This window comes from Coenobita brevimanus, chromosome 70 (genome assembly GCF_032717465.1).
Source record: "Coenobita brevimanus isolate Jiangsu-jjx chromosome 70, ASM3271746v2, whole genome shotgun sequence".
Classification (NCBI taxonomy): Eukaryota; Metazoa; Arthropoda; class Malacostraca; order Decapoda; family Coenobitidae; genus Coenobita; species Coenobita brevimanus.
In genome coordinates this window covers 40,129,716-40,148,495 of record NC_137023.1, presented here as the reverse complement: position 1 = coordinate 40,148,495, position 18,780 = coordinate 40,129,716, and the positions used below count along the sequence as shown (strand labels likewise).

General features: G+C 41.7%; 1 protein-coding gene across 1 annotated transcript in view; it reads right to left on the bottom strand.

Annotated features, from left to right (window-relative positions):
* LOC145406352 (sterol carrier protein 2-like) overlaps window positions 1–18,780 on the bottom strand; it is a 167,392-nt gene that overhangs the window by 122,647 nt on the left and 25,965 nt on the right. The window contains exon 4 of the mRNA XM_080277512.1: window positions 7,100–7,290. Coding sequence (XP_080133638.1) covers window positions 7,100–7,290 — 191 coding nt within the window. The remainder of the gene's footprint in view (window positions 1–7,099; window positions 7,291–18,780) is intronic.

The following is an 18,780-nucleotide window of genomic DNA, read 5'->3' as shown; positions in this document are numbered from 1 at the left end:
AATAGAAATGTAAATAATGTAAATAAAATAGAGAATGTAAATAGAAATGTAAATAATTAGTAATATAAGAATATGAGTATATATACTAGGAGTAATGAGAGTGAAAGTGAAAGTTTCGTTCTAGCATGTATAACTACTGGGAGTAATAAAAGTGAAAGTGACAGCTTCGTTCTCTACGCTAGTTTACAGAACGAGAAAGTGAATGCCTGAAGTGAAAATAAACTACTAATACTGAATGAAACTTATGGATAAATACTGTATATATAAATAAGTGTAATAAAGTACTAGGAATATAAAGTGTGAGTGTTTTTATAAATAATAAATGACAGCTCCGCCTCAGAATACCATCGGGGAACCAGCACGGGAGGAAAGCTCCTATGCGCTCATAATTTACATTGCTTTCATTTTTTTTTTTTTTTTTTTTTTTTTTTTTTTAATATGGATTCCAAACTACTTGAAATTCATAGAATAGTGTTTGTAGTTATAATATTAGGCAGTGGTAACCATAGTACGGGGTATCGGGAAGTGTAAAGTGGAGACTCCGTTACCCAACTTCAGAAGTCTTCACAAGTCCTATGGTAGATGACGAAGGCTCAACAAACATCCCCAGGCAAAGCTGAAGGTATGTGCCATATGCATATATAATTTTAATATTCTAGAACTAATAACTGATTTTTGGCAAATATTTTTAAAAAGTCAGTCGGAGTGCGAATATCCTCGTGGGACGCGCAAGGAGCGCAAAAACGTCCCCGCGGTGTAGGGGTTAATGACCTAGAGCGGCATGTACAGCACCCTACCCGTATCCCTGACCGCCTTGGAGAGAGCCCCAACATACTTGACCTCTTCCTTACAACTAATCCTTCTGCTTACACTGTTGATCTTTTCTCTCCATTGGGCTCCTTCGATCACAAACTTATCACCTTAACCTGTCCTATCGCTCCAGTACGGCCTGTGGACCCTCCAAAGAAACGTCGTCTGTGGCACTTTGGAGCTGCAGATTGGGAAGCTCTCAGGCAATATTTCTTTGATTTTCCCTGGAATGATTATTGCTTCCATGGCCGGGAGCCATCTGAGTGTGCCTTGTGCATTATGGAGATCATTCTCTTGGGCATGGAAGCATACATTCTTTTCTCATATCCTCTGACTAATGCAAGAAAGCCTTGGTTTAATCATGCTTGTTCTAATGCTGTCTGCAACAAGGAGAGGGCCTATAAAAGACACCAGAGCCAACCCACCCTGAATCAAATCTTTTATACATTTCTGCCCAGAATCATGCTAAGTCTGTTCTTCGCTCTGCTAAATATAATTTCATCTGTACTAAATGCTCTCAACTCTCCAACTCAAATTCTTCCAACTCCTTCTGGCACCTTGCCAAAAACCTTTCTAACAATTTTACCTCGTCATCCTTCCCTCCTCTATTCCACTCTGATGGCTCTGTAGCTATTTCTTCTACTGATAAAGCAGATCTCTTCGCTCAGACTTTCTCCTTCAATTCCACCTTAGACGATTCCGGTGCTGTTCCTCAATCACTTCCCCCCTCTGACTTCCTCATGGCTGACATTACAATTTCTTCAGCTGATGTATTTTCTGCCATCACTGGCCTCAATACTAAGGCATATGGGCCTGAGGGAGTCCCTCCTGTTGTTCTCAAGAACTGTGCTCTGTGTTTACACCCTGCCTAGGCAAGCTCTTTCGCCTCTGTCTATCAACTTGTACCTTTCCTTCTTGCTGGAAGTTTGTTCTCATTCAGCCAGTCCCAAAGAAGGGTGACCATTCCCAACCCTCTAACTTTCGTCCAACAGTTTTAACATCCTGAATCTTGAAAGTTTTTGAGTCAGTTCTTAATAGAAAAATTTTAAAGCATCTTTCCTATCACAACCTTCTTTCTGATCGTCAGTATGGGTTCCGTCAGGGACGCTCCACTGGCGAACTTCTCACCTACCTTTCAGACTCCTGGTCATCCTCCTTTCGGCTTTGGCGAAAGCTTTGCCACTGCACTTGACATCTCAAAGGCTTTGGTTTGAGTCTGGCATAAATCTTTAATTTCCAAACTTCCCTCTTACGGTTTCTATCCTTCTATCTGTGCCTTCATCTCTAGCTTCCTTTCTGGTCGTTCTATAGCCGCTGTTGTAGACGGCCATTGTTCTTCTCCTACATCTATCAACAGAGGTGTTCCTCAGGGCTCTGTCCTATCACCAACTCTCTTCCTTTTATTCATCAATGACCTTCTAAGCTGTACATCTAACTCTATCCACTCGTACGCTGATGACTCCACCCTTCACCTTTCCATTCGGTTCCTGCAACGTCCATCTCTGAAGTTACTTCAACAAACAAGGGATGAGGCTATGGCACACCTATTGTCTGACTTGGCTCGTCCCTCTGACTGGGGTAAAAATAATATGATTGTTTTTAATGCAACAAAGACTTAGTTTTTATACCTATCAACTTGACAAAATCTTCCACAGGTATACCCACTAATGTTTAATAATATTCAGCTTAATCCTGTATCATACTTGAATATGCTTGGGGTTTCATTTACTTGGGACTTATCTTGGAAAGATCATATTACATCTCTTGTAAAATCTGAGTCCAAGAGATTGGGTGTGCTAAGCCGACTCCGTTTCTTCTTTACCCCTGCACAATTGTTGACTCTATACAGGGGTTTTATCCGCCCCTGTGTGGAGTACAACTCTCGTGTGTGGGGAGGCTTCCCACATACAGCTCTTCTCAATGGGGTGGAGTCAAAGGCTTTTCGTCTCATTAACTCTGCTCCTCTTACTGACCCCCTTAAACCTCTGTCTCTTCGTTGCAGCGTTGCATCTTTATCTCTTTTCTATTGCTACTTCAATGGTCACTTCTACTCTGAACTGTCTGCATGCATTCCTCCACCTCTACGACAGGCGCGTAGCACCCGTCTAGCAGCAAACTCTCATCCTTTTTCTGTCCAACTCTCTAATGTAAGAGTTAACCGTTACTCCCAGTCCTTCATTTATGCAACAGGTCAACTCTGGAACTGTCTCCCTCAGTCTGTATTTCCTGCTTCCTATGATCTCCAGTATTTCAAACGCAGTGTGTCCAGGCATCTCGAAATGATAGGATCATGAATTTGGCTCTCCCTTGTATTTTGTTTTTCTCTTGGAAGGAACAGTAATTGCGGGCTGGCGGCCTTTGGTTCCTTCTTCCTCACATAAAAAAAAAAAAACTAATCATCTGAAATCTGGTCAAAACTTGTGCTTAATATAACTATTAAAAATATATCTGGACTCAAGAGTGGAAATTTGATACATGTAGTGGAAGTGTTTCGCCTTTAGCTTGACAACTAACTGTGACAGGCTTTTGTTTTGTATAAATACTGATTTACAATGCAAATAAATCTGTTTGTACTATAAATCAATATTTAGGACAAATAAAGGTCTCTCAAGGCGTGTTGACCAACTGGAGGGGAAATGCCGGCTAACTTCAGCATGGTTTAGCTCAGAAACCAAATTTTTTATTGCCAGTAATAGTTATATTAAGCACAATTTGACTGGATTTAAGATAATTAGGTAAGAATATACCTATATGGTGATAAAAATTATAATATTTTCCAATTAAAAGTACCAATTCTGTGGTGATTCAGGAAATGACTGCTGATCTGGTAATTCGTCGCACAGGAATATGATTGGGTCCCCTCTTTGAATGCCCTATAGGATGGGGAGAAAGAAGTCACATAGGCAGATAATAAGGCACACTACCCTAGGACCCAATCACAAGCAAGCTCTCATTGTGAGAATAAAGCGGGATATTTGTGTTGTGAAATACCAAGTGCTGTACAGTAGAGTGCTGATGCCCTGTGCTTAACAGCACATACTTATACAGTGTAAATGCACAGTTTAACTGTAAAGCACAGTATTTCTCAAGGAAAACATGCAAATAAAAAAATCACTATGAACCACTAGAAACAGCTGATGCTGTGGAAAAAGCAGGAACTATCTTCCTGTGAATTATTAAAATAATTTCCCATAAAAATCTGTGAATATGCAAACCCGTGAATGGTGAACCCTGTGAACAGTGGGGGTTGGCTGTACTCACCTACCATTGGCATCGATGGAGGTTAGAGCTGTACACCAAACAGTTCAGTAACGTGCATTTGATCACTATAGAACACTCAGACCACGGCTGTGGAGCTGGAGTTGGAAGAAATTATCGTGATGCTGGAGTCTGAACTGGGGTCAGTAAAATAGTCCCAACTCTGCCCACCAGTAAAGAAATGATTAAACATGATGTAGATGTAATGTGGAGCTACTGCCTTTCAAAAAACAGTTCCATTAGTTATATTTCTCGTTGCTGCTGCAGTTTTTTTCTTTTTTCTTATTGTCCATATTTTATTTTGAACTTGTTTGCTGTTCCTCATGTATGTTGAACATAAATATAGGTGCTCCCATGATCATAATTTAGCTACAGCCATTTAAGTCAAACTTTAACGGACATGGGTTTGAAAACTAGCCTGACGATTCACGTGGTTGTAATGGAATGACATCTTGTGTAAGTTATCATGGCAAATGTATAATAAGAGAAAGTCTAATGAGTCGGAGTTGGAGTTGGACACACAAGAAATCAAGGAGTCGGAGTTGGGTGTTTTGGGTTCCGACTCCACAGCTCTGACTAGGGCATGAAGCACTGAGAGGCCACAAGCTTACTAACAGCATTACAGCAACGAGCATGCATGGGAGGCCACAGAGTAAGTCACAACACTAGGGCCTTGCCACTGTATGATCACAAGAGCAGAGTAAGAGGATATGTCTTCACCAAAAGAGATCCATGGGAGAGACTGAGAGAGCGATGGTAGGCTCAGTGTGCCGGATAGCCCGCTTCCACAACACATTCTGATTGGCTGGTGTGTTGCGGGGTTTTCCCGGGAGCCGGTTGGGTCCTGCATCTGAGCCAGATGATACGCCTCGCCACCAGATAATGAATAGGACTGCCAGCTGCTTCCCATTTCAGGGCTGGATATTGCCAAATTCCACCGGATACTGCTTTAACCCGTAAACTGTTGTACACTTTTTGAGTGGCTTAGGGGGAAATTGCTGTACACCTCTTAGAAGTCCAATTTTCAAATTCATCGCACAAAAATCATGAGGGACATACAGCCCTGATAAGTGTATTTTGCATGTTGGTAACACTATCATGCAGCATACAAAACCCTCACCACTTGAAGCAATTACTATTTTGGTAACACAGAGAAACAAACCCATAACCAAAGCAAGCCAGCCGAAATGTCTCGATGACATCTGGGGTGTCTACACACTGTCTCCATGACAATGAGGCCACTATCTACTCCCCCTCTCCATCAGTCCCCCTCTACCATCTCATCTCCCTCTTGCTGCGATAGTGTGGGGTTGCCATTTGCGCCAAGGAATAACTTCAAAGTGCCAGTATGGAAATGGAGGGAAGCTGAGCAGAAATACTTGGGAAACAGGTGCACTATAGTAATTCTACGAGCCTGAAATATGTTTTAATAGTACAGGATTCTTAAGTCGATTTTTTACCAGCATAGCCGCACCAGGAAGTAAGGTTGTCAGAGGCGTTCAGCAGTTTATGGGTTAACAGAACTGAGCAAAAAGTGCTGGATACTGTGTTGGACTGGATACTGCAAGAACAGATAATCGAAAGTTTACTTACAAATACTGGTAAATCCTTGACTTATAGCACTCTGTTTGAACAAACTTCTGATTTATGCACATAATCTTGTCAATTATCACAAAAAAAGTGCCATAAGTAGGGATCCTCACGAATTTTCTGAATATTCAATTTAGCGCACATGGTCTATCTATCTATCTATCTATTGCCAGACGCCTCAATCCCGTTCAGGGTGGCCACAAACAAATTGCCTCCACGTCACCCTCTCCCCCACCATTTCACTGCCCCGCTCCCAACTCACCCCCCCATCTCTCATATACCTCTCTACCCCATCCCTCCATCTCATCCTTGGCCTCCCCCTCCCTCTTCCCCCCTCCACCTCACTCACATACATTCTCTTCGTCAGTCTTTCACCCTCCATCCTCTCCACATGGCCAAACCACCTCAGTGTATTCCTCATAACGCTTCCTATCACATCCACATCCACACCACAACGCTCCTTTATATTCTCATTTGTCAGCCTGTCTCTCCATGTGACTCCACAGGCTCCTCTTAAATAACTCATTTCCACTGCTCTCACTCTTGACTTGTGTCCTTCCAGCAACGTCCAAGCTTCACTTCCATACGTTAGAGTTGGTGTCACAATACTGTCATGTAGTAACTTTCATTTCTATGCTCACTTCCCTGCTTCTTATCACTGCTTTCAAGGAACCAGCAACTTTTCTTCCCTGCTGTACCCTTTCAAGCACTTCACCCTCCAAACCTCCATCCTTACTCATCACACTACTCAAGTACTTAAACGTACTCACATCTTCCAATTCCTCACCATCCAACCTCACTGTACATCCAGACTTCACCTCTCTCAAAGACCATCACTTTACTCTTCCCTACATTCACATTTAGATTCCGTTCCTTACACACTCTCCCAAACTCATCCACCAAGCCCTGCAGCTCTCCTTCATCTTCACTGAACAACACAGTATCATCTGCAAACAACAGTACAGGGAGTTTCCAAACACTACCCTCTCTCACCAGGGCCACTCCAACATCCACTACCCTACCTTGTACCTCTTTTATTACAGATTGAACAACCATGGAGACATGACACATCTCTGTTTCAACCCAACCTTCAAAGAGAAAAATTCACTCAGTTCACCATCCACACGCACTGCAGCCTTAGCACCATCATACATACTCTTCACAGCATTCAACAACTTCCCATCTACTTCATATATTCTTAGTACTTTCCACAATCCTTGTCTATCCACCCTGTCATATGCTTTCTCCAAATCCATGAAAGCGCACATGGTCATGTCTGAATTAGTGTGTGCAAGCAAGGATATACCTGTACTGTACAGTGGAATAGCGTAGTGTACGATTATATTCTCTTTTGAGATTATACACAAAAGCAGGACATCTAGGTAGTAAATGTTTGTATAAAAGTGTCTAGTTAGCATACGTGTACATCAAATTAACTTACGGGTTGTTGACGGAATGTAAGTGGTTCTTATAGGCAATCTTGGCCATATGCAGTGGTGTTGTGCCATACTTCTTGTTGTGCTCTATACCTGCATTGCCAAACATCTGGGGTGTCATGGGACCTTTCTTCAGCTCAGCTACATTAGACAAGGCAATCATGTGCTTTGCCACTGGGTTCTCACGGTCCATGTACTGGTGAAATAGTAGAGAATAGCAGTTAGTTTAGACTGGATCTGTAGTTTGCATGGGGAAATTATATTTCTAGTTCCCTGTATTCTGCTACATTATTGTGGAAGTCTAGTAATGAAATTACAGCTTTAGATTATTCAGAAGCCTCATCAGGTATGCTTTATGATATGGATATAAATGGGCACAAACTTTTTTTTTTTTTTTTTTCACCAACAGTAATCTGGTACATGAGAGAAATGTAATAAGGCTATGTTGGAAAATACTGTATATATTTTTAAAAAACTTTCTATACAAAATTCCCCCCTCTCCTCCCCATTCTTCAACTATTTCACTGGCGCACCTTTACATTTAGAAGGAGCTCCAGGGAATAACACTGAATGCACCAAAAGCAAAACCCAGAAGATGGAGTATTCAGCTATGACTTTTAGACACAGGGTACCTCTCAGTGTTCCTCCCTGGAATGTCTTATTACTTGTAGCGATGCTTTGTGAAAGAACCCCAGAGTTGCCATAGGTAAAAAGATCTGGTGTGTAACCTCCATTTTCTCAAGTTACCAATTATGAGACATTCAGTGTTACTCCATGTATAGCCTCATATAACTTTCTCCTCATGCTGATATATCAATGTTTTCAGTCTTTCTGTTCTGACATTTTTTGTCTAAAATTATTTGTGTCAGGGGCACCTCAAATCAACAAAAGAAATCCCATTACTCACTGGCATGGATAATTAAAGTTTATTTTTGCCCACTGACCATATGACTGATGCACAGAGGAGAGTTATGTACAATAATCACTCAGAGAGGAGGGCAGGCACAGAAAAAGAATGATAAAGGCTAAGGAAGAAGTATGCAGCACTACATCAAGTGAAGTATGCAGCACTACATCAAGTGAGTGGATGATGGGCGACCATCATCCACTCACTTGATGTAGTGAACCCTACTTCTTCCTTAACCTTTATCATTCTTTTTCTATGCCTGCCCTCCTCTCTTCCTATTTCTCCCATCTTTTCTGCCACTTCTTATAGCTTTTCTTTCCTTTACTGGTGGCTTTACATTGAGTGACAAGCCAAATGATTTCCTGTAAGCCAAGAAACCATTTACAACGCTGGGTGGTAACCATATAACCAAACCATACGTGCTCCCTACGTGTCAGCAAGTGGGTTGGTGGAGGGTTAGTGCCCCTCCCCATACAACAAATAACTTAGAGTCAAATGGCCACCCCTTAAGGGATTATGGCGTCTGGCAATAGACAGACAGATAGATCACTCGATTATCTGGATGCTCCATATCCGGACATGCCCCATATACAGATGTTAGGCCTTGGATCTATTATTTTCACATCTGGATTTATTCGTCCATATCCGAATGTAAAAGTTTCGACATCAGTGGCTAGGCAACCGACAAGTTAAAAAAGTTGGTTGGGTAGCTATCCAGCCTCTCGTTCTCAAGCAGATAATAGGCCGTAACCCAGAAGCTGAGCTAAAATGGCTGTCCAGATCCCTTCCAAATGGTCAAAGTCCCCTGGCCACCTGTTTCACTCGAATGCTACTCGCTGCTTGCAGGTAATGGACTGTAACCCACGGGCTGAGTCAAAATGGCTGCCCGGATCCCTACCGAATGGTCAAAGTCCCTTGGCCACTCACATCACTTGGATGCTAACGGCCGTGCGCAAGTACAGTAATACAGAGTACACTCGACCCTCGATTTGGCAGACCCCTATTTCCTGGATTTCGGATTTCCCGGACACAGGCTGAGGCTGGACAATATGATCAAATGCCGGACAAATGCCCGTACAAGTCCGGGATTCTAACAAAAGTCCAGCCATTATTCTCTCATTTAAAACTATAAGCAGTCTGCTGCACAACACAGTATAATTTAGTAAGGTTTTCATTCGATAAAGGCCATTTGTAACACACAAGAAGATATACATGAAATGCATCTTGGCCACCAACCAGCTTCACATCACCAGTTCTTAACTCATGGCAATATCCCATTTGCCTCTTACCTTTCTCAAATGCCACGATAAATAGTTTATTGCATAACAGTAAAATTAAAGGAAGGCTTGGACACAATAAGATTCATAAGTAATTTAAAAAATGTATTTTATGGACAAAGTCAGTGGGATCTATTCCTGCTCACTTAGCTCACCCGACTTGGTGCTACTAAATACAGAATTGGCACTTTTCACTGGAAAATATTTTAATTTTTTCTGCCACAGTGGCTCATACACACCTAATTATCTGAAATCTGCTAAAAAAATTGTGCTTAATATAACTTAATTTAAAAATTAGGTTTCAGAGCTAAATTGCACCAATGTTAGCAGACATTTCCCCTTCAGATTGTCAGCACGCCTTGACAGACTTCTATTTTGCATAAATATTTATTTTGAGTACAAAAAAATGTATCTGAATTGTAAATTGATATTTATACAAAACAGAAGTCTATCAAGGCAAGTTGTTTGGCTAGAGGCAAAACACTTCTGCCACCTGAGAAATTTTCGCTCTGAATCCTAATTTTCTATTAATAATTAAATTAAGTAAAAAATTTTGACTGAATTTCAAATAATTAGGTGTGTAAACCTATATGGTGATAAAGATCAAAATATTTTCCAATTAAAATTGCCGATTTGGTCCAAGATCGAGATCACATTCGATGGTGTCCTGTTTGTATCTCAGTCAGCTGATCAGTGGATGGCTCACCTTGTGGTGTTCCATTCCTTGTTCATTTTCCTCTTTTTCCTCAGCTTTCTGATCTTCTTCTATCATATCCTCCACATTCTTATCAACAACTGTCTAAACAACCATTCTTAGGGTTGTAGCTAGCAAAATACTGATATTGTGTCAGTTATTATTATTGTTATTGTGTCAGTGTTATTATTTTATGTACTGTGTATCTTAGTTATGTTGGTATAGGTAGCCTACATTCCAGAATGCTCTAGAATATCGGAATAAATGCCGGACAACATTGGAGAATTCAGACAAAGTATGGTAATAGTCCGGGGAATGGTACGTGGGGCGGGACTTTGGGATTCCCAGACTGGTCTCCCCCCCCTTTTAGTCCGGGAAATCGAGGGTCGAGTGTAACACAAACCTCAACCCACAAGCTGACTGAAAACGCCCATTTGGCTACCCACCGAATAGTCAAAGTCCCCCAGCTGGTCAGATCAGTGGGAATGTACCAGTCTTGTATGAGTAACACAGAGCCTAACCCACCAGCAGAGCGCCTGTCCATCACCTCACCTAACAGTCAAAGTCCCCTGGCAGCTCTCACTTCCCCGCCCCCATCCCTCCTCCGTCCCCTCCCATGCTCACCACTGCCAGGCTTATCTCCCTCCCCGTCCCTCAGTCTTCCCCCACCCTAGCATTGCTTGTCCAGCCTCCCACCCTCCCTGCATCGCCACCAGTGAGTATTATAGGTTTTGGTCATTTATTCGAATAATACTGGTTGTATCAATATTCTGAAAACACCACGAGAAAGTTCGTGAAATTCTGCATCTAAACACATGCTTAGCTCTTGCACGGTGCAGGCATAATTTTGCGCTTGGATGTTGGGAAATTACTTGAAGGTATTTTTTACTCTTGAACAACTTTATTCTCACTACATTTCTGTACTTTTACTCATCAGTTTTGTGTTTTTATTGGCTTATAGTATAAACACAAGCAAAACTAATGGCATGCAATTTATACCAATATAACCACCTGCTGGGGGCACATTTGGCAGTGGGAATGTTTTTCTTTATGTCTCGGAAGCAGCCATCACTCTGTTGTTGTCCAAGAAACTTTTTGAAAACTTATGGTTCCCAAGAGGGTTAAAAATATTTATTGCAACCATTGTCTTCACTTATTTGTTTGTGGACTTTGCTGTTAATGCATTGCTTTCTTAGCATCTAGGATTATACTGGATATCTCATGTGTGTTCTGATGTCTAAGTACAGCTGAAAGACCAGAAAACACTACAAAAATTAGGAGGGGTACTGTACATTGTAGGTAATAATAATCTGGCCTTTTGTTTCTCAAAAGCGCCAGTTCTTCCTTTTGGGAATTCACTAGCGCTCGACACACATACATTATTTTTACAATTACAAGAATTGTGACATTTCTTGTATATAATACAAGCTACATCATATATACATGAAAGTGGCAATAATTAACCCTATAATCATCCATCATAGTACCTCTCTCCAGGTCATAGCATTTTGAAAAAAGAAAGGCTTTCAGCTGTCTCTTAAAGGATTCAGCAGTAGAGAGTTGTCTTATGGACAATGGCAATCTGTTATATAATCTAGGGGCTCTATATGCAAAAGAACGATCAGAGAAAGATGACTGGTGAATGGCTCCTGGCTCATCAAGAAGCAAGGAATCTTCACTGGGTAACATCACACCCGCGCGTGTCGATGGGAGTTTTAACAATTCAGCAAGATACTTCAGTTCACCAAACTTAAGAACCTTGAATGTAATAAGACACAAAAATTCAATTTTAGCCTTTACTGGTAACCAATGCAACTCAATCAGAAACGGGGTAGTTGAGGTTTTTGGGGGGAGACCAAAGATAAGCCGTGCCGCCCTGTTCAACATAGACTGAACTTTTGTTAGTATATTATTTGGAAGACCAACCCACAGTGAATTACAATAATCAACACGAGACAAGACCACTGCATGGACCAATGTTAACCCTTACACCGCGGGCTTGTTTAGCTTTGACTTGCGGCTCCCGTGGGCATATTCGCGCTCCAACAGACTCTCTAAAAATATTTGCCAAAAATCAGTTATTAGTCCTAGAATATTAAAATCACATATACTTATGGCACATAACTTCAGCTTTCTCCTTGGGTGATTGTTGAGCCTTCGTCGAGTACCGTAGGACTTGTGGAGACCTCTGAAGTTAGGTAACGAAGTCTCCACTTTACACTTCTCGACACCTCGTAATATGATTACCACAGCCTGATATTATCACTAGAAACACTAATCTATGATTCTCAAATAGTTTGGAATCCATACTCCCAAAAAAAACACTGTGAAAGCAATGAAAATTACGAGGGCGTATGACCATCCCACATCCGATCGTTCGCCGCTAGTATTGTCTATTACAGTATTCATAAAAACACTCACTGTTTATGTACTTGGATGGGTGACCGCCTGTGAACACCAGATGCTGTTGGCATCCCTACGTGTCAAGTGGGGTTGGTGGAGGATTAGTGCCCCTCCCTGTAAAACAATTAACTCTAAGCCCTTGACCACCCCGTTTGGGATACATGGCGTCTGGCAATGGATGGATGGATATAACAATTATCCATAAGTTTCCTTCAGTAATAGTAGTTTATTGTCATTGTAGGGATTCAATTTCTTTCAGTAAAATACGTAGCATTCACTTTCTCCTCCTGTATACAGCATCCTCGCGTCCAACACGCATTAGTCCAGCACGATTCGGGTCCAGCACGGAGAGCAATTAATTAGTATTATTTAATACGATATAATTACTGCAACACGAGTGTGTTAGCATAACACGCACAGAGCTCCGAGAAGTGGGCGAAATCCGCAGAGTTCACTCTAGCACGATCACCCCCAGTCCAACATGGTCATACTGGACATTCCCATGATGATGATAGCCAATGAAAACTTCTGATCAAGTAGCCTTCCCCGCCCGCTATCGTGACATGATCGTGATGCCGCCCAATTAAAAACGCTTCTGGTGTCATGTGATGTTTTGTTTAAATTTCTCCCGCCACAGCGCCACTCAGTCGCATAATTGCATTGGAAGGTGCTTTTTTCTTGCTGCATTTTCTGCCCTTGTTACTGCATTTTACCCTGCTCACGATGCCTAGGAAGCCTTCTGAGAATCCCAAGAAGCGTCGGCACCTCCCTCAGGCCACCAAGCTAGAAAGCATCGAGAGGAAGAAGAAAGGGGAGAGGAAAGTTGACATTGCCAAGGCCTACGACATGAATGAAGCCAACATGATCATAATAAAAAACTAAGACAAGATCCTGGCAGCCGAAGGCTATCACACGGCACTTCATACCAGGTCTGCCGAGGATACGATGGTAAATCGGAACGGTAACGTGGTAAAATTGCCGACGATACCACGGGCATTTGGAATTCATCTGGATGGATTCCTGCCGAGGATATGACAGGCAAAACAGTGTGACCAAAACCCAGGCGACTCGACAGAGAATGTATCGTACTACGGCATTGAACATTTAGCCAGACACTGAATACATATTAATATTTTAGAATAAATATCAATCGTTTTGAAACCCTTCTCATCGGTGTGCGTACCAGTTTATAAACAAAGTTGCTTCTTCTTATTCTCTACCGAGTCAGCGACAGCGATCACTTTCCACAGTCACAAGACGGGGCTCTGGCAACAGTGTGAGAAGCATACACTTTGCCGAGGATTACAGTGCTAGGACAGGCAGAAGTAGGACCTTCCATGACTGTGGACGAAGACAGTGATTCTGAGTGTGATTTCGAAGGATTTATGAGGGAGGTTGAGGAGTAGCAATGGCCATTACCCGCTAGTGATGCCAGCAGCCATCCTCTGGGGACCCAGTAGGACTACCTACAGCCTTGGATACCACCTTCCATTCCCAGCAAGCCTACCAACACTATCCTAAAAGGTTAGTTATCATTCATAGCACAGTACCATTTATTATAATTACAACAGTGCCAATATATGTATAGGTATATGGTAGGTATTTAGGGTGACTTTTCCAAGGGTTGCTGGCATAATTCATTTTTCCCCATAAGCTCTATTGTTAGTCCAACACGTTTTTGGTCCAACACGTGACCCATGCATGACAATATTACCGTGCTGGACGCGAGGGTACTGTACTAGCATTGAGAGTGAATGTCACTTTCACCTTCACTCTCATAACTCATAGTATTCATACATGCTAGAGTGAAACTTTCACATTCATTACTCCTAGTATATATACTCGTATTCTTATAATACCACTCATTTACATTTCTATTTACGTTCTCTACTTTATTTACATTATTTACATTTCTATTTTATTTACACTGTGTTATGCACTGTCACTTGAAGTAACTTATAAAACTATTTTCTACTGTTCACTTATATTTACATTCATTGCTTTCTTGCTGTTTACACATTATTTACACTTTATTTACAATTCCACTTGCACTGTTTTACTCAATAAAAAGATCATAGTCATTCTCTATCAATTGTCAGCCCTTTACCTCTTTCCACACGAGGTTTAGTAGGGGGTAAAGGTCACAGGCCCCTTTGGATGGGGGTAAAAAGTGGCTGAAGTTAGCAGGAGCAAACAGACATACCTTCACATTGGAAGATGACAGTGAACTGATAGCGGTGGGCCAGGGTGGCCTACCTAGGGAAATGCATTACTGCCAACATCAGCCTCTTGACAGCTCCTAATATATAACAGTGAAATGATTGGCAGGAAATCTAAACAATACATTATAAATTAGGCAGTTCCAGGTGAATGTAAATATCACTTAGGCTTCTCCCTTCCCTCCTTATATGTATATTTATTACGAAAATAGATTATACGGCATATTTCAAGGGGAAATAAACAGCAAAAATTAGCGAACGAGTGCACGTGAGGTGTTGTCAGGTGATAATTAGCCAATTCCAGGTGTATGGCACTATCACTTACCTTATTTCTTTTTGTGTATATTATTTGGTATAAGAATAGGGCATAGGGCTTATTTCAATGGATGAAATCAGTGGAAAATTCCAGGGAAGATTTACTTAGCGTAGAATACAGTGTGGTGGCCTGCAATAATTAGGTAGTTCCAGGTGAATGTAAATATCACTTAGGCTTCTCCCTTCCTTTCTTATATATATTTTTATTACAAAAATAGATTATACGGCATATTTCAAGGGGAAATAAACAGCGAAAATTAGTGAACGAGTGCACGTGAGGTGTTGTCAGGTGATAATTAGCCAATTCTAGGTGTATGGCCTCCTGTTGTTCTGAAGAACTGTGCTTCTGTGCTTACACCCGGCCTAGGCAAACTCTTTCACCTTTGTCTGTCAACTTGTACCTTTCCTTCTTGCTGGAAGTTTGCTCTCATTCAGTCAGTCCCAAAGAAGGGTGACCACTCCCAACCCTCCAACTATCGTCCAATTGCTTTAACGTCCTGTATTTCAAAAGTTTTCGAGTCAATTCTTAATAGACAAATTTTAAGGCATCTTTCCTATCACAACCTTCTTTCCGATCGTCAGTATGGGTTCCGTCAGGGACGCTCCACTGGCGATCTTCTCACCTACCTTTCAGACTCCTGGTCATCCTCCTTTTGGGACTTTGGCGAAAGCTTTGCCATTGCACTTGACATCTCAAAGGCTTTCGATCGAGTCTGGCATAAATCTTTAATTTCCAAACTGCCCTCCTACGGTTTCTATCCTTCTATCTGTGCTTTCATCGCTAGCTTCCTTTCTGGTCATTCTATAGCCGCTGTTGTAGATGGCCATCGTTCTTCTCCTAGATCTATCAACAGTGGTGTTCCTCAGGGCTCTGTCCTATCACCAACTCTCTTCCTTTTATTCATCAATGATCTTCTAAGCTGTACATCTAACCCTATCCACTCATACGCTGATGACTCCACCCTTCACCTTTCCATTCGGTTCCCGCAACGCCCATCTCAACAGTTACTTCAAGAAACAAGGGATGAGGCTATGGCACACCTAATGTCTGACTTGGCTCGTATCTCTGACTGGGGTAAAAATAATATGGTTGTCTTTAATGCATCTAAGACTCAGTTCTTACACCTATCAACCCGACAAAATCTTCCACAGGTATACCCACTAATGTTTAATAATATTCAGCTTAATCCTGCATCATCCTTGAACATGCTTGGGGTTTCATTTACTCAGGACTTATCTTGGAAAGATCATATTACATCTCTTGTAAAATCTGCTTCCAAGAGATTGGGTGTGCTAAGCCAACTCCGCTCTTTCTTTACCCCTGCACAATTGTTGACTCTATACAGGGGTTTTATCCGCCCCTGTGTGGAGTACAACTCTCATGTGTGGGGAGGCTCCCCACATACAGCTCTTCTCAATAAAGTGGAGTCAAAGGCTTTTTGTCTCATTAACTCTCCTCCTCTTACTGACTCCCTTCAACCTCTGTCTCTTCGCCGCACTGTTGCATCTTTATCTCTTTTCTATCGCTACTTTAATGGTCACTGCTCCTCTGAACTGTCTGCTTGCATTCCTCCACCTCTACGACGGGCGCGTAGCACCCGTCTGGCAGCAAACTCTCATCCTTTTTCTGTCCAACTCTCTAATGCAAGAGTTAACCGTTACTCCCAGTCTTTCATTTATGCAACAGGTCAGCTCTGGAACTGTCTCCCTCTGTCTGTATTTCCTGCTGCCTATGATCTCCAGTCTTTCAAATGCAGTGTGTCCAGGCATCTCAAAATGATCGGATCTTGAATTTGGCTCTATTTTGTATTTTGTTTTTCTCTCGGAGGGAACTGTTACTGCGGGCTCATGGCCTTTGGTTCCTTCTTCCTCGCATAAAAAAAAAAAAAAACTTACCTTATTTCTTTCTTGTATATATTATTTGGTATAAGAATAGGGCATAGGACTTATTTCAATGGATGAAATCAGTGAAAAATTCCAGGGAAGATTTACTTAGTATAGCACGGCTGGGCAGGCGAGAGGATAGGGTAATGGAGGGGAGTCAAGAACGGGGAGAAATGGCTAAATTGTCAACAATGGATGGGAGTACAGATGAGATTAGGAGTGCTGACTAGTGTTGGACATTGGCAGTACTGAGAGATGATACAAGCCACCACTTCAAAACCCGGGCGAAGTCAAAATAACACAGAATCACAAAAGTGTCGCCCCGCGGTATGATCCCTTGCTCCCAACCGTCACGAAAGTGACGCCCCGCGGTTAAGGGGTTAAGAGGCACCGTCTATTCAGGAATTTTCTCACAGAGTACAGATTTCGGATATGCAAGTTACACCCTCTTACAACCTGATTAATGTGTTCTTTGTAATTTAACTTAGAATTAAAATAAACACCCAGATTTCGAACAGAACTGACTGGATGCAGCTGTGACATGCCAATGTTCAAAGCCAGGGCATTGTCAGTGTCATCACTCCTTCTGTTTCCTCTGATGATGATGATCTCAGTTTTACCATCATTCAGCTTAAGTTTCCTCTTAGCCATCCAAATCTTAATATCAGACATTAGAGATTCAAACTTTGTCTTAGTATCGTTGATATCTGACATCTTAACATAGAGCTGGGTGTCATCAGCATAAAAATGATAGGACACATCATGAGCATCAAGTAGAGACGATAAACTACTTGTGTACATAGTAAATAGAATTGGACCCAAAACTGATCCTTGAGGGACTCCAAATAGAAGAGGAGCAGAATCAGAGCTAGCGTAATCAACAACCACTCTATGAGATCTTTCCGACAGATACGAGTTAAGGAGCAAAAAGGGCACTATCACGAATGCCATAAAATTACAGATCATCCAACAATAGTTTATGATCTACTGTATCAAAAGCTGCAGACAGATCCAACAGAACTAGGAGAGAGGACATCCCACTACAAGTGTTTGCCACCAAGTCACTCTGAATCCTTGTTAGTGCAGTTTCAGTTGAATGGTATTTTCTGTATGCTGACTGAACAACAGGAACAACTCTGTTGTGTTCCAGTAGTGGTAAGAGTTGATCAAGTATGGCCCGCTCAATAATCTTGGATAAAAAAGACAGGTTAGAGAGGGGACGATACTTTGTCATGCTCTCGACATCAAGGCCAGGTTTCTTAATTAGGGGCCTAAGCAAAGCACGTTTCTCAGACTGCACAAAATTACTTTCTAAGAAGCATCTATTTATTATGTTGTGGATTTTTGTCGTTTATGCATTGTTTTCTTAGTGTCTGGCATTACACTGGATATTCCCATGTGTGTTTTGATGTCTAAATACAGCTGAAAGACTGGAGAACGCTGCCAAAATTAGGAGTACTGTACATATAGGTTGGTACAGGTAGTAGGTTGGGTATAGGCAGGGTATTGGTCCACCTACTGCAAATTGACTTAGGACCTCCCCTCACAAGGTATTAAAAAACACAGAAATCATAGTACTGTATATCAAAATGTTTGTTCATGACATGCCATTCATTAATATGAAATCACATTCTCCTTGTTTTTCAGGACCAGTTGGATGCATTTTGGCATGGAATCACTTAGATCTCTAAAGTAATCTAAGAACACTTCTTTGCACCAAACATTTGTCAGTTCAGTCTTGAGGTTGTCCAGAGTGGCTGTCTTCTTCTCTGCCATGATTTTCTTTATCTTTGCCCAACAGTTTTCTATTGGATTTAGATCCGGACTGTTGCCAGGCCAATCAAGGACCTCAATCCAATTATCCTGAAGCCATTTTGTCATCTTTCTTGACTTGTGACATGGAGCTGAATCGTGCATGAAAAAGTCACACCCATGATTAGTAAAAAATTTTAACAAATGATCTTTGTGGGATTAGGGCGTCGGGCTA